The following is a 16,720-nucleotide window of genomic DNA, read 5'->3' as shown; positions in this document are numbered from 1 at the left end:
GTCCATCAGAGGCTGGAGTGGGTACTTGGCCCCACCGTCCATCAGAGGCTGGAGTGGATACTTGGCCCCACCGTCCATCAGAAGCTGGAGTGGAGACTTGGCCCACCGTCCATCAGAAGCTGGAGTGGATACTTGGCCCCACCGTCCATCAGAAGCTGGAGTGGGTACTTGGCCCCACCGTCCATCAGAGGCTGGAGTGGATACTTGGCCCCACCGTCCATCAGAGGCTGGAGTGGATACTTGGCCCCACCGTCCATCAGAGGCTGGAGTGGAGACTTGGCCCCACCGTCCATCAGAGGCTGGAGTGGAGACTTGGCCCCACCGTCCATCAGAAGCTGGAGTGGGTACTTGGCCCCACCGTCCATCAGAAGCTGGAGTGGGTACTTGGCCCCACCGTCCATCAGAGGCTGGAGTGGGTACTTGGCCCCACCGTCCATCAGAGGCTGGAGTGGATACTTGGCCCCACCGTCCATCAGAGGCTGGAGTGGAGACTTGGCCCCACCGTCCATCAGAGGCTGGAGTGGAGACTTGGCCCCACCGTCCATCAGAAGCTGGAGTGGATACTTGGCCCCACCGTCCATCAGAAGCTGGAGTGGGTACTTGGCCCCACCGTCCATCAGAGGCTGGAGTGGATACTTGGCCCCACCGTCCATCAGAGGCTGGAGTGGGTACTTGGCCCCACCGTCCATCAGAGGCTGGAGTGGAGACTTGGCCCCACCGTCCATCAGAGGCTGGAGTGGAGACTTGGCCCACCATCCATCAGAGGCTGACGTGGAGACTTGGCCCACCGTCCATCAGAAGCTGGAGTGGAGGCTTGGCCCATGGTCAATCAGAGGCTGGAGTGGAGGCTTCTGTCTCGTTATCACAGGAGTGAGGATGTGGCCTGTGTGCTGCCTAATCTTGCCTAGAACTGGCTGCCTCTGCTGTTCTTTTGCTTCTACCTTAACCCCTGGTTACCCTGATTCCCTGTTTTCCTGCCTCGGAGCCATGGGAAGTCGGGGACGGTCTCTAACATTAATTACAGCCCCTAGTCGGTATAACACATCTTCAGAGCTTGTTCACCCTGCATGGCTGCAAACTTTTCTCTTTTCTTTTTATGAACCTGAACCTGGGAGCGCAGGAATTCTGTACTCTTCATGAGAACTCTTTCCTCTTCAGTAGTTTCTTCCTCCCCACTTTGTGAACCAGGAAGACCTGGAAAATGGGAACATCCTTCTTGTTTTCACTTTCCTTCTTTTTACCAATTTCTCTGCCTCATTCACTGAGGAATTGGCTGCTAGCCCACACACCTCCTCCTACCGACATTCTGAAATCTTTGTGAGTTCAGCATCCAGATACACAATCTCTTAAGTTATTTGTAGAGTCGGGTCTCACTACGTTGCCCAGGCGAGTCTCAAACTCCTGGTCTCAAGAAATCCTCCTGCAGCCTCCCAGAGTGCTGGGATTACAGGTGTGAGTTACCGTGTGTGTTCACGGTGCCTGGCCCAGGTTCCTTTTCTGCCAGCTTAGAAGGGCAGCCCCGTGACTGAATGGGATTCTGAGGATGACTCCACAGTTAGATCTTTGTTGCAGTGTATCCCACCTGAAACGCTGCACATCTGAACTGGGACTGTTAACACCCGTGCCAATACAGTGTGGGGTGTCTGCTGATATTTCCGGCAAAAAAAAAAAAAATCTGTTTTGTTTATTTACTGTATCAAAAGAAAGTCTGGGGTGAACAGTAGTTTTTTGTTTTTGTTTTTGTTTTTTTTTAAATCAGCTGTGAAAAAAAGTTGCAGATCTGCCCAAAAAAAGGAGGGGGATTTTATAGAAAAGTGAGGGATTTGGTGTGGGTAAGGTTGCTTCAAGTTGGTTTGTTACAAGAGCTTTCTAGCCATTCCTTATCTTTATATATATGTATGTATATGTGTATATATACACACACACACACACACACATACTTTATGTTGTAGGGTACATGTGCACAACGTGCAGGTTTGTTACATATGTATACATATGCCATGTTGATGTGCTGCACCCATTAACTCGTCATTTACATTAGGTATATCTCCTAATGCTATCCCTCCCCTCTTCCCCCACCCTACAACAGGCCCCGGTGTGTCATGTTCCCCTTCCTGTGTTCAAGTGTTCTCATTGCTCAATTCCCACCTATGAGTGAGAACATGCGCTGTTTGGTTTTCTGTTCTTGTGATAGTTTGCTGAGAATGATGGTTTCCAGCTTCATCCATCTCCCTGCAAAGGACATGAACTCATCCTTTTTTATGGCTGCATAGTATTCCATGGTGTCTATGTGCCACATTTTCTTAATCCAGTCTGTCATTGATGGACATTTGGGTTGGTTCCAAGTCTTTGCTATTGTGATTAGTGCCGCAGTAAACATACGTGTGCATGTGTCTTTGTAGCAGCATGATTTATAATCCTTTGGGTATATCCCCAGTAATGGGATGGCTGGGTCAAATGGTATTTCTTGTTCTAGATCCTTGAGGAATCGCCACACTGTCTTCCATAATGGTTGAACTAGTTTACAGTCCCACCAACAGTGTAAAAGTGTTCCTGTTTCTCCACATCCTCTCTAGCACCTGTTATTGCCTGACCTTTTAATGATTGCCATTCTAACTGGTATGAGACGGTATTTCATTGTGGTTTTCATTTGCATTCCTTATCTGTTTAGAAGTGACTGATCCACCCACTGCCAGGATGGCTCATCAAACAATGGAACCATTTTATCCTAAAGGTTAGATGAGGTTTCCTCTGAAGTTAAAATGAATGAGTCACTACTTGAATGGATTAGTGTCATCCAATGGACGGAGCGAACTTCCCAAATTATAATCTAATCTTGCCTAGCATTTAATTATCATTCCACATTAACTCCATGATCCATACAGTAAAATTCACACCCACCCATTAAGGCTTTTGGTGCTTGAGAGCCCTAACTGAGGGGCTGAGAACTAGGAAATCCCGTAGGACCCTCTGTGTATCTATAAACCACCCTCATACCGTCCTGGAATGAATGCAGAGAGGAGACCACGTGTCTTTCTCTGGTTCCCACTGTTTTTATATAAGGGTAGGTTGGCTAATATCAAACCAGTGATTTAGTCTAGCTCAAGCCAAGCTTTCCCATGTCAATTCCAATATTCTTTTTAAAAAAGTGAAAAATTATCACCAATAGTCATTATGTATCAACAAAGACTGTCTTTTTTTTTTTTTTTTTTTTCAGTATCTTGACATTCGCATGTGAAAGCTTTGCACAAACTAGATCAAATCACTGGTTTGATATTAATCCACCAGCTCTTAACATGTTCTTGTTAGGATATTACTGTCTGTGGCATGAGGGGACCCAAAGTGGTTAAAACTTGCGGATCTAAATTTTCTGAGGCCTCCAAATACCTCAGCAATATGACAGCTCAGTAGAGCGGGAAAACCTATGTTCTTTTGCACAGTAGGCATGTTTAATACATTAATTTCCTATGGGTGGAGTTTTATTGGGAAATGTAATCAACGCTGATCACCTAAAATGGATTACATGGCCCTAAACCAATCATGGGGCGGCGCAGGGAACCGGAAACGGGGCCTCAGTCACTCCGCTTCTCCATAAATAGACGCAGTTCAGCTCCAGGGCAGTTGGAGAGCGCATCGCAGAGCGAGGAGGAAGCCGGGAAGGAGGTAAGTGTCCAGCGGGCATGTCTGTGGGGTTTAGCTGGCGTGCGTGGAGGGTTGGTTTCAGAAAGTTTGGGTGTATTTTCTCATGCATTTGCTCGAAGACTTTGGGAAGGCAGCGGATCTCCTTTGCACCCCATGATTCACTGACTCGTTATGCAATGCTTCTGTAAACTAGGAATAATGGTAACGTTCTCATCATGGTTAGGTTAGGTTTTATTTTATTTAATTTTATTTTAGAGACAGGGTCTCACTAGAATTCCAGACTAGCCTGGAATTCCTGGGCTCAAGCGATCTGCCCACCTCCGCCTCCCGAGTAGCTGGGACGACAGGCATATGCCACAACGACCGGATAAATTTTTAATTTTTTTTGCAGAGATGGGGTCTCGGTGCGTTGCCCAGACTGGTCCTGAACTCCTGGGCTCCACCATGCTCCCGTCTCGGTCTTCCAAAGTGTTGGAATTACAGGTGTGAGCCACCTTGCCTCCCACACACCCTTCTGAAAAAGCGTTGCTGGATTTTCCCTTTGCGCAGGGTAAAATCAAGCCATTGATGAAGGAGCATCAACCTACTAGGCCAGTGAGAATCTGAGCTAAGTGTCCCTACCTGGGTGGCCCGTGTGGTATATACTCCCAGAACTGGATACTAACTCCTGTACCTGCCTTTATTTTTTCCTGTGTCTTGTTTCTTGCTTTAACGGCAAATGAACTGAGATCAAATACAAAGTGGTTTCTAGGAACATGAAACCACTTTTTTTTGAGAGACAGGATCTCACTATGTTGCCCAGGCTGTTATCAAACATGGGCTCAAGTGATCCTCCCGCCTCCCTGAGCAGCAGCAGGCGCCCTGTGGCAAAACCATTTTTAATTCCAGAATTTCGGGCTCCCTTTCCTCTCATATCTGTATGCTTTTTCAATAAAAATTAATTTGCTTCTAATTGAAAACTAGAAATTGTATATATTTATGGCATATAGCATAATGTGCTTTGTAGTATCATAAACATTGCAAAATGGCCAAATTAAGCTAATATTCATATGCCCTACCTCATGTACTAACCATTTTTGGTTTTGAGAATACTTTAAATCTACTTTTTTTCACGATGTTGGACAATTGCTCTGTTGAATTGATTTCTTCAACTGAAATTTGTACTCTTTGACCTGTATCTCTCCAGCCCCCACCCCAGCCCTGGTAACTGTTATACTCACTGCTACCATGAGTTCCACCGGGTTTTTAATTATTATTTATGGTATTTACTTCTCTTTAAAATTTTTTTATAATTTAAACTTTTATTTTAGATTCGGTAGGTACCTGTGCAGATTCGTTACATGAGTATATTGAGTGATGCTGAGGTTTGTGGTATGACTCAGCCTGTCACCCAGGATGTGAGAATAGCAACCAATGGGTAGTTTTTCAGCCTTCCCTCCCTCTGTCGCTCCAGTGTTTCACTGTTTTGGAGTCCACGTCCTGATTCCCTTTCCTCTGTGTACATGCCCAGGAGCGGGATTGCCAGATCATGCAGTTGTTGCACTTTTAATTTTCTGAGGCCCTTCTATACTGTCTCCCACATCAGCTGCACTAATTTACATCCCAGCACAGGGCGCAGAGGATCCCTCTCCTCCGAATCCTCATCAACACTCGCTCCATGTGTCTTTTTGGGAACCACCACTCTAGCAGGCGTGAGGGGAGCCTTGTGGTTTGGATTTGCATGTCCCTGATGATGAGTGATGATGAGCACCTTTTCCTAGACCTGCTGGCCATTGACATGTCTCATCTGAGATGAAGCGTTCTCATAGCTGTTGAACTTGGACAATAATTGATGCCTGGAGAGTATCACTCACTGGCTCCTGCCTGATAAAGCTAGGTTTAGGAATTAATTTTTAAAAACCTTATTATTGTATGAACCCACTTTAAAATATCATAGAGCACTAGACTTTAAATCCGTGTTCTGGGATGAGACTAAGAGTAGAGAAACCCTTAGAGAGAGAAGGTAGATTAGTGATTTCCAGAGGCTGGGGTGGGTAGGCAGGGGGTGATTACTGATAGAGACAGAGTTCCTTTTGGGGTGATGAGATAATTCTGGAACTAGACAGTGGTGATGGTTGCACAGCATGGTGCATGTCTTAGTGCCATGAAATTGTGCACTTGAAGAGGGTAAAAATGATGAAATGTATGAATGTGCATTTTACCAAAATAACAAAATATCTGTGGGAGCTTAATCCTCGTCGGATTCTTTAGTGCTGTCCTTTCCCTGGAACAAGTAAATGTTCTGGGGTGGACAAGGATATGTGTTGGGGGAAAATACTACGTTCTAACTCTTTTTCTCTATCTTTTTGCATAACTATGACTAAAGACTTTGCTTTGGATCTTGTCCTGATGGGAAAACATAAAGGGCTTACTTTATTGTTACATCAGATTTTAGGAGCTTCACTTAACCGTCCTATTTAATTTATAGTCAAGAACCATGTTTTTCCAATTGACAGGAAAACTGATTCAACCTCTGCACTGTGATTTCCTACAAATCAGAATCCAGGGGGCATTAAGATTGTAAACCACAATATGTAGTCAAGTGTAGACACTGGAAGATTTCCACTGTGTTGAATTCGATGCTGCTAAAGAAGTGGCATCCAGGATGAGGGATTTTGAAGGGAGGGGCGGATGGAGTAGAAACTTAAACTAATCGGGCTCATGCTTTTCCCCCCGCAGAATTCTGAACGGACAGTGAATCTATTACTGAGGAAAACCAGAGGAAGCCTGTGTAGATAGGTATCAATTAGATACCAGCTACTGGAAGAGCTTTCTCAGAGACTGATTTAAAAATTCTCCACTAGATATGGCTGCAAATTGCACATCCTCATGGCGTCAGAGAGAACCCTGCAACAGACCTGGGTTGGAGCTGCCACGGTCTATGGCATCCTCAGAAACTGAACTTGGAAATCACGACGTGGACCCTGAGATTTCTCACGTGAACTTCAGGATGTTCACCTGCCCGAAGGAGTCGGACCCCATCCAGGCTCTGAGGAAACTCACTGAGCTGTGCCATCTGTGGCTGAGGCCCGACCTCCACACCAAAGAGCAGATCCTGGACATGCTGGTGATGGAGCAGTTCATGATCTCCATGCCCCAGGAGCTCCAGGTCTTAGTCATGATGAACGGCGTGCAGAGCTGCAAAGACCTGGAGGACCTGCTGCGAAATAACAGAAGACCCAAGAAATGGGTGAGTGGGACCCTCCTGATTGGCTCAGGGAAGGGGAGCTGGGATGGGGGCTGCAGGGTGCACCTGGACTGGAGAGGACCCAAGGGGCTGCTCTAGGTCAGGGCTTCCAAGTAGAGGAGAGTGTGCCCATCAGAGGCACATGGCAGTGTCTGGGGACAGTTTTTGGTTGTCACAAGGGGGAGGACAGGAGATGCTAAGCATTCTCCAAAGCTCAGGACAACCCCCCATGACAAATAATCATCCAGATTCAAATATCAGCTGTGCTGAGATGGCCAATTCCTGGTCTAGGAGATGGACAGGCAGAGGGGATACAGGGACCCACACACTGTGTGAGGCCAACATGAAAGAAAGACGTTGGTAAAATATTACACCTGATGGAATGTAGGGAAGGAGGCATTTGGGTGAACTGAAGGAGGGCCCAGAAGTCCCATCCTGAGGCAGGGAAAGTGGTTGGTATCAGAGATCCAGGGATCTGCCTCCAGGTCCCCACATGAGCCCCTAAGTTCCAACACAAAGTGAGCTGCCATTGGCCAGTTGAGTTGGATTCACCCAGGATATTTCTCCTTGTCTTCTCTTTGGTTTAGAGACTCTTTCATCTAAAGGACCCATATTTGTGTACTTATCTAGAATATTCCAGGTGCAGGCAGGTGCTGGAGTCCAGAGAGGAAAAAATTCAGACAGGATTGCTGTGTCCACAGAGCTGACTCTGCATCGGGAAGGCAGATTTGAACATTAATTACAGTGAAGTTTGAGCATTATGACAGGACCCAGGGAATATAAGAGCTACTTTCAGGTTCTCATAGTGAGTTTGATTGTCTTTTTTCTCTCTACAGTCTGTAGTCACCTTCCACGGAAAGGAATATATTGTACAGGACTCAGATGTTGAGACGGCTGACGCCCCAGCCAGCGTCAGGGATGATCCAAGAGACGTGTCCAGCCAGCGGGCCTCCTCTGTGAACCAGATGCGTCCGGGGGAAGGCCAGGCCCGCCGAGAGCTGCAGACCCTGCCCAGGGTCCCTGCACTGTTCAGGAGGCAGGTGAGTGTGTGCGGCCTTGGTGTCTGGGCAGAGGTGGGAGAAGGATCAGGAAGAAATTGTGTGTCCACTGGACTGATTGACAGATTTAGCGCAAGAGAAAATTAGAACCATTCCCCATGGAGATGGTACATCCCCAGACATTCATTCCTGAGCCATCACAGAGAGGGAAGCCTCATCTACTTTTCTGTCCACTGTGAGAGCTTTTAGCATTTAGGGTGGGGGGTAAGAAATGGTCTCAGTGAGGGAGGCAGTTGGCACAGATGAATGAACTGAAGATGCCTTCCCTATAGCCAGTTACCTCAAAGACATTCCATGTAATAAATCAGCAAGGAAACCATTTGCTACAGATTGTCAATTTCTTAATTTGAGGAATGTTTCTCAGCTGGGGTGATTATGCCTTTCCAGACACATGGCCATGTCTGGAGACGTTCTTGTTTGGCATTCTCGGGGCTGGTGGGGTGTTAGCAGCATCTAGAGGGTGGAGGCGGGGTCTCTGCTCTGCACAGGAGCGCCCCCTCCAGGAGGGTGATGCAGCCCCAATGCCAGTGGTGCCACAGGTGAGGGGCCTCCACCTAGAGTCATGCTCCTTCCAGCCTCAGGGGCAGGGAGATGTTGGCACGGCGGGAAGAAATATGCTCAGAGAACCAAAGAGTGAAAACCACCAGGCACAGGAGCTGATTTAGAATATGGAGGGTGCAGATTAGGGACCGACTCAGACGTGAGGTGGTGATGTTTACTGGGGGTGAGAGGGTGGTCCATAGGAAGTCTGGTGTATCCAGTCAGGAGGGGACAGACATGTCGGTGCTTCCACTGGTGTAGACTCGGAGTCATTGCCTTTGGTTTTTCATCTTCAGGGAGAGGACCATCTGCTACACAAGAGTATTGACATAAAAGGTGACCCAAAGTCTCCAGGACCCAAGCCGACCTTGGAGAAGGATCTGAAGGAAAACAGGGAAGAGAACCCAGGACTTACATCCCCAGAGCCTCAGCTTCCAAAGTGTCCCAGTGAGTATGAAGACTTGGATCCACAGGGGTTAGCCCCTCTCTTCTGGGGTGCAGGGCTGGGGGCCCAGCATTATCATCCCCTGGGGGAGTTGGCACTCAGCTGCCAAAGCCTCCCCATCCTCCACTTGCCAGAGACCTACGGTCCAATGTCTTAGGCTTGAGGTTGAGGGGAAGTTGTCAGCCAACGTCAGTGTTTGGTTGCAATGAGTTTGGTGTATTGAAAATGCGCTTTATTAACTGTTGTGTGTGGAATCCCATCTTCCAGCAGATCTGGTGAGAGCAAAGGAGGGGAAGGAACCCCCAAAAAGAGCCTCTGTGGAAAATGTGGATGCCGACACACCTTCTGCCTGCGTTGTGGAGAGAGAAGCTTCGACTCACAGCGGGAACAGAGGAGACGCTCCGAATCTCAGAGGTCCCAAAAGAAGCAAACGGGACGCCTCCTCCATTTCCCAAGAAGAACCTCAAGGAGAAGCCACACCTGTGGGCAACAGAGAATCCCCAGGACAAGTTGGGATGAATTCAATTCATTCCCCAGGCCCTGCCAGCCCAGTCAGTCACCCTGATGGCCAAGAAGCCAAGGCACTGCCGCCCTTTGCATGTGACGTGTGCGATAAGAGGTTTACGTGTAATTCCAAGCTAGTCATCCACAAGAGATCACACACAGGAGAGAGACTGTTTCAGTGTAATCTCTGTGGGAAGCGTTTTATGCAGCTCATTAGCCTCCAATTTCACCAGCGAACCCACACCGGCGAGAGGCCCTACACGTGTGACGTCTGCCAGAAGCAGTTCACCCAGAAGTCCTACCTGAAGTGTCACAAGAGAAGCCACACAGGGGAGAAGCCCTTCGAATGTAAAGACTGCAAGAAAGTTTTCACCTACAGGGGGAGCCTGAAGGAGCACCAGCGCACCCACTCCGGAGAGAAACCCTATAAATGTTCCAAGTGTCCAAGAGCCTTCGGTCGGCTGAAGTTGTTAAGACGCCACCAGAAAACACATCCAGAAGCCACTTCTCAGTGATGGCATAATCCGGTCTATGCCTTCTGCACCAAGAAGAAGTGAGTGATGATTTTTCACTGATGTTACCAGATGACATTTGACACGTGCAAGGGCGCCTGGCACACAGAGGGAGTGCCCTAGATATGAATTGCCATGATGTTTGAGCAAATATGTATCCTCCCCACTGAGCTCTTTGTTTTCTGTTTCATTATGTCCATTGTTTTCTTATAGGTTTATTTTGGTTTGTGTTGCTGTTCCTTCAATAAACGGTCATCTTATTAGTTTTCAATATTGTGTAACAAAAAATGGAGTTTCCTGATTGACATGGGGTTACCCACTGTTTTGTTGTAAAGTAAAATTGTCCAAGGAGGGTGGCCATATAAAATACGTAATGCCTGGTGAAATTTGAGTTTCAGATAAACAATTTTCTTTAGTATCAGCATGTTCTACATTATTCATTATCTGAAACTCAGCTTTTATTGGGTATCCTGTAGCGTTTTCGTTTTCTTTCCTTTTTTCTTTTTCTTTTTCTTTTTTTTTTTTTTTGAGATGGCGTCTCCCTCTGTCACCCAGGCTGAGGTTCAGTGGCGCAATCACCGCTCACTGCAGCCACAACCTTCCAGGCTCAAGCAATCCTCCTGTCTAAGCCTTCCGAGCAGCTGAGACCACAGGAGCATGCCACCAACTTAGCTAATTTTTGTGTTTTTTTGTAGAGATGGAGTTTTGCCATGTTGCCCGGCCTGGTCTTGAACTCATAAGTACAAGTGATCCATCTGCCTTGGCTTCTTTAAGTGCTGGCATTCCAGGCATGAGCCACGGTACCCTGTATTGTTTTTATTAGACTTTAATGTAATTATTATATTCAAATTTTTGGAAATAATTTTTTGTAGTGATGGGATTTTTTGTTGCCTAGGCTGGTGTGAGCCACCACGCCTGGCTCTAGACTTTCTTTTTCAGAGCTGTTTTAGGTTCACAGGGAAACTCAGTGGACAGCACAGAGTTCCCCTAGACTCCCTCCCCACACAGCACAGCCTCTCCCCGCCCAGCATCCCCAGCAGAGTGGTGCACCTGTTCCATCAGTGAGCCTGCCCAGACACATCACCAGCACCCAGAGTCCATAGTGTCCATTAGGGCTCGCTCTGGGTGTTGTACATCCTGTGGGTTTGGATAAAGGCCTCATGAGGATCCACCACTGGAGTATCATGGGGGCTATTTTCACTGCCCCCGGATCCTCTCTGCTCTGCCTGTGTATCTCCCTGCCCCAGATGGTGTATTTTGTGGCCTAAATTTGGCAATTTCTAAATTCCCAATGTGACTCTTGGACGACAGAGGCATTCGGAGTCTTTGGGGACTAGGTGGTCTTAGTGATATTCCCATCCCCTGAAGGCGTGGTTAATCCACAGGTGGGTGGGCCCCAAATTCAGAGTTTCTGATTGAGTAGACTGGGGATGGGGCCTGAGAGTGTGCATTAAAACATAGAATTAGTTTTAGAATAGCTTTCTAAAGTCCATAGAGCTACCTCATGCCCCACGCCATTTCCCCCATTGCTAACTGATTCATTAGTAGGGCACATTTGCCACAAGCGATGAACTGACTGGATACATTGCCTTGATCTAAGACCCATACCTTATTGAGGCCTCCTTACTGTTTCCACAATGTCCTCCTCTTCCTTCCTCCCCATCCAGGACACCACATTGCCTTGAGTCGTCACGTCTCCCTAGGGTCCTCTTGGTGACAATTTCTCAGATTTTACTTGTTTGGGATCACCTGAGAGTGTGCATTTTAGGTGGTGCTGATGCTGCTGGTCTTGGGAGGACATTTTATGGATGGCTTGTTGAGCTGACAGGCAGAGTCCTGCAATCTACAGAGCTCTGGAAAGGTCCCTTCCTGAATAGGCTGGATTCATTTATTAAAGGCCACTTTTATAAGACTTTGGTTCTTGTCATTTTAATTTAAAGGAATTTAAACAAGAGATACACAGCAAAGAGATGCAGCATAGAGTAACTGATTGCAAAGGAAATAGGGTATTTTGAAAGTTAAGTGCGGAATAGACAGGACATCCCTGGAGCAAGGATTCAGGGCTGGCTGCTCCTATGGATGAGACAGCAAAGACCTGCTGTCTTTATGGGAGTCTCGGATGACTACACCTAGTGGGGTGGGACGAGGTGTTACTAGTAAGCACGTTCTGGGTGGTCCTCTGGGCGCACAGGTGCAGTAGCTGTGCACACGTCTCATTAACATCTTTAGTCTCCACCCAGGGGTGTGTTTTTTACTATCATAACAAGCAAAGTGTCAGTGTGTGGATGGGTAAGATCAAAGTGTACAGGCTCTCAGAAATTCCTTACTGGAGATGGCTTTGCTTGAATGAACTCAATTCCAGTGTGAACGTTGAGGCTTATTTTGTTCACTGTATAGTCACCACACGTGCAGCATCCTAAGGACGTGGTCATTTCCTTGACTGCCTATCCTGCCTCACCCAGGTCCCTTTTGGAGTAGCATTCTTTGAGGCAGGGGCCTAGAATCCACCATAAAATGTACGTAGACTCCCCTTTCATTCAAGAAGTGGAGGTAGGCATGGGTGGTGGTTCTCGCTTTTGGTGATTGGGTTCAACCGTCTTCACCAGATGTGGAAACTGTTTTGATGATACTACCTGCCCATTTAATTTCAATCATGGTGCTCTATGATCCACTAGTGACTTCTAAAGTTTCTTTAGAGCTTCATTTTCTAATTTGGCTACATGTTGGAGTCACTTGAGGAGTTTTTAATTTTTTTTTAAAAAAAAAAAGCAATGCCTGGGGTCCAGCCCTAAGATAATGATGTGATTGGCTGAGGATGTGGCCCCTGTGTTGGGAGTTTATAAAACTCCCCAGGTGATCTAACATGTGGCTGAGTCTGGCAGGCTGATTTTCTGATTGCCTGGACACTGCAATTCCTGTCCTCTCATGGGGATGAGTGAGTTCATTTCCGTGGCAGGATCATGCACCTCTGTTCCCAGTCTAAAGACGGTAGACTCAGTCAGGCGCAGTGGCTCCTGCCTGTAATCCCAGCACTTTGGGAGGCCGGGACGGGTGGATCACGAGGTCAAGAGATCGAGACCATCCTGGCCAACATGGTGAAACCCCGTTTCTACTACAAATACAAAAACTAGCCAGGTGTGGTGGTGTGCACCTGTAGTCCCAGCTATGCAGGAGGCTGAGGAAGGAGAATCACTTGAACCCGGGAGGTGGAGGTTGCAGTGAAACGAGATCACACCGCTGTACTCCAGCCTGATAACAGAGCAAGACTCTGTCAAAAAAAAAATAAGAAGAAGAAAAGAAGAAGGTAGACTGCACTGACCAACCCTGGATGGGTGTCTCTCCTGCCATATCTGGCTGCGTGAACCACTCCAGGGACTGCCCCTCACAGGGCCTGCCCCTCATGGCTAAGGGCGCACCTGACCTCGGGCTGCCTTCACACTGCTGCTCCTCAGGCACCTATGTGCTCTGGTGGATGCTCCAAGCCAAGATACCCACTGCAACCCCAAAAAGCCATGTGCTATAAATGACTTTGAGTTGAATTTAGAAGGTGCCTTTTTTGGCAGAGAAACAACAATGTAGCACCGCCTAATCCTCCCAAGCTGGAGCTACATCTGCACCAGCCAACCTGGCCCACCTGGTGGCTTTTCAGACTCCGACCTTGCTGATGGGACATCAGGTGGGGAGGGAGGCTGTGGCACAGCCATGGGAAGAAGGGGGAAGACAGCAGCTCCCTCAGCATGATTCCTGGGATGGTGGAGGCTGGGTGGGTCAACATGGTTGGAGTTGATTCTAGCTTTCTGGCTTCCCAGAAAAAGGAGCTGGGAAGCTGAGCTCAAGCAAGTCTCCTGCCTCAGCCTCCCAAGTAGCTGGGACTACAGGTGTGTGCCACCACACCCAGCTAATTTTTAAATTATTTATAGAGTCGGGGTCTCACTATGTTGCCCAGGTGGATCTCCAACTCCTGGGCTTGAGCAATCCTCCTCCCTCAACCTCCCAGAGTGCTGGGATTACAGGTGTGAGTTACCGTGTGTGTTCACGGTGCCTGGCCCAGGCTCCTTTTCTGCCAGCTTAGAAGGGCAGTCCCGTGACTGAATGGGATTCTGAGGATGACTCCACAGTTAGATCCTTGTTGCAGTGTATCCCACCTGAAACGCCGCACATCTGAACTGGGACTGTTAACACCCGTGCCAATACAGTGTGGGGTGCCAGGAAGTGTCTGCTGGTATTTGCGGGGGGAAAAAATCTATTTCGTTCACCTACTGTATCAAAGGGAAATCTTGGGGAGAACAGTAGTACTTTTTTTTAATCAGGTGTGAAAACAAGTTACAGATCGTCCAAAAAAAAAAAAAAAAAATAGAGAAGACAGTAGGGTGATTTCTTAGAAAACCAGAGGGATTTGGGGTCTCGGCCTTCGGGCTCCATCCAGCGCCATCGGCCTGACGCTGCAGCCAAGGCAGACATGGATGGGCTCCTTCTTCGCAGACAGCGTTGGACCAGGCCCGGGCTCTAGGCGCAGCCTCCGGCCCAGGCTGGAGGGTTCAGGGCGGAGGCCTGGGGGGACCCGGCCCCTCGCTGGCTCCCCTCGCGTCTGCAGCCGCAGGGCCGGAGGCAGCCACGGCGCTCAGCCGGAATGGCATGATCTCGAAGCCCCATTTCCACAAGGACTGCAGCGGCGCCTGGCCACGTGGTTCCACCAGCCGGCCCGGATGACCCGCAGGCGCCAGGCGGGGCAAGCCAAGGCGCGCAGCCTCGCCCCGCCCCGCCCCGCCCGGATCCGGCGCAACGTGCGCTGCTACCACGCGAAGGTGCGCACGGCCGCGGCTGCCGCCTGCAGGAGCTCAGGGTAGCCGGCATGCACAAGAAGCTGGCCCGGACCACCGGCGTTTCTGTGGATCGGAGGAGGCGGAGTCCCTGCAGGCCAACACGCAGCGGCTGAAGGAGCCCCGCTCCAAACTCATCCGCTTCCCCAGGAAGCCCTCGGCGCCCAAGAAGGGAGACGGTTCTGCTGAAGAACTGAAACAGGCCACTCAGCTGAGAGGGCCGGTCATGCCCGTCCCGAATGCCTATAAGGAGAAAGCTCGAGTCATCACTGAGGAGGAGAATGTCGAGGCCTTCGCTAATCTCCGCCTGGCGCGTGCCAACGCCCGGCTCTTCGGCATCCCGGCGAAAAGAGCCAAGGAAGCTGCAGAACAAGATGTTGAAAAGAAAAAATAAAGCCCTCCTGGGGACTTGCAATCAGTCAGCAGTTATGCTGGGTCTCCACGTGATGTATTTCCCGGGAGCAACTGGGCCTGGGATGGGGCTTCCTGACTGTGACTTCCTGGCAGGGGGTTTGGGGTTTTCTTGAAAGACAGTCCAAGCCCTGGATTATGCCTTCCTTTCGTGTTAAAGCACTGTCGTTTTTGTTTTGTTTTGTTTTTGTTTTTTTAAGAAAGAAAAAGAAAAGTAGAGGGATTTGCCCCGCACGGTGGCTCACGCCTGTAATCCTATCACTTTGGGAGGCCGAGGCGGGTGGATTGCCTGAGCTCAGGATGTTCAAGACCAGCCTGGGCAACACAGTGAAACCCTCCCTGTCTCTACTAAAATACACAAATTAGCCGGGCGTGGCGGCCGGCGCCTGTAATCCCGGCTCCTCGGGAGGCTGAGGCAGGAGAATGGCATAAACCTGGGAGATGGAGCTTGCAGTGACCCAAGGTCGCACCACTGCACTCCAGCCTGGGCGACAGAGCAAGACTCTGTCTCTAATTAATTAATTAATTAATTAAAATAAACGTGGAGGGATTCCGTGTGGGTGAGTATGCGTCAAGTTGGTTTGGCACAGGAGCTTTCTAGCCATTCCTTATCTGTTTAGAAGTGGCTAATCCACCCACCGCCAGGATGGCTCATCCAACTATGGAACCATTTACCCTTATGGTGCACAACTGTACTGTCCAATCATCTCCAGGTGCCAAGTATGTCCTCTCATTTCATTCTCAATACAGTAACGAGCGGAGGGCGGGGACCATTTCAAAGACAAAACGTGGACACCGTTTTTACACACAACGATGTTTGCACAAAATGATGGAAATAACTTGGTTTTCACAATTATCCAAACCTAAATAGAAACAAGCATAAATCTCAACTCAAGCCTGCCAAGTCCTATCCTGTAGGCACATGTGAAACGTGAAAACTTGACCCGTTGTACTAGTAGGTGGAGCTACCGCTATGTGAGTCGTTGAATTGGTCTGACAGGTAGAGTTGGGTTGACATTGCCGACTCCTAAAATTAGAATCTAGACATTGCAGGTACATCACTCACAGCTCCAGCGAATGCCTCTGCCTTCGTAGAGTAGCTTTCTGACTTCTGTTTAACATTTTCTCAGAAGATACCTTGAAAATAGCCCATAGAGCCGAATGCGGTAGCTCATGCCTATAATCTCAGCACTCTGAGAAGCTGAGGCAAGTGGGTAGCTTGGGCTCAGGAGTTAAAGACCAGCCTGGGCAACATGATGAAACCCCGTCTCTACAAAAACATAAAAAAAAAGAAAAAAAGAAAAAAAAAAGGCCAGGCGCAGTGGCTCACGCCTGTAATCCCAGCACTTTGGGAGGCCAAGGCAGGCGGATCACGAGGTCAGCAGTTCGAGACCAGCCTGGCCGATATGGTGAGCCCTGTTTCTACTAAAAATTCAAAAAGTAGCTGGGCATGGTGGCACGTGACTGTAATCCCAGCCACTCAGGAGGCTGAAGCAGGAGAATCGCTTGAACCCAGAAGGTGGAGGATGCAGTGAGCTGAGATCGTGCCATTGCACTCCAGC

The 16,720-nt window shown here is 48.6% G+C and overlaps 1 protein-coding gene and 1 pseudogene across 6 annotated transcripts in view; both read left to right on the top strand.

Annotated features, from left to right (window-relative positions):
• LOC104680941 (zinc finger and SCAN domain-containing protein 5A) overlaps nucleotides 1–10,204 on the top strand; it is a 92,676-nt gene extending 82,472 nt beyond the window's left edge. The window contains exons 3-6 of one of the 5 annotated variants that reach the window (XM_030913206.1): nucleotides 6,361–6,871; nucleotides 7,705–7,908; nucleotides 8,763–8,913; nucleotides 9,179–10,204. In XM_030913206.1, the coding sequence (XP_030769066.1) occupies nucleotides 6,488–6,871; nucleotides 7,705–7,908; nucleotides 8,763–8,913; nucleotides 9,179–9,930 (1,491 nt within the window). In that variant the 5' untranslated portion in view covers nucleotides 6,361–6,487 and the 3' untranslated portion in view covers nucleotides 9,931–10,204. Of the gene's footprint in view, nucleotides 1–6,360; nucleotides 6,872–7,704; nucleotides 7,909–8,762; nucleotides 8,914–9,178 lie in introns of those variants that run through there. The other 4 variants (XM_030913207.1, XM_030913208.1, XM_030913210.1 and 1 more) reach the window with 4 other exon arrangements.
• Nucleotides 10,205–12,441: 2,237 nt separating this feature from the next.
• Nucleotides 12,442–15,320, top strand: LOC115900756 (annotated as a pseudogene). Its single transcript, XR_004060401.1, has 2 exons — nucleotides 12,442–12,477; nucleotides 14,410–15,320. The product of XR_004060401.1 is annotated as a 60S ribosomal protein L13 pseudogene (transcript).
• The last annotated feature ends 1,400 nt before the right edge of the window (nucleotides 15,321–16,720 follow it).

The sequence above is a fragment of the Rhinopithecus roxellana genome, chromosome 12 (genome assembly GCF_007565055.1).
Source record: "Rhinopithecus roxellana isolate Shanxi Qingling chromosome 12, ASM756505v1, whole genome shotgun sequence".
Taxonomy (NCBI): domain Eukaryota; kingdom Metazoa; phylum Chordata; class Mammalia; order Primates; family Cercopithecidae; genus Rhinopithecus; species Rhinopithecus roxellana.
This window is presented reverse-complemented; position numbering and strand designations above follow the sequence as displayed.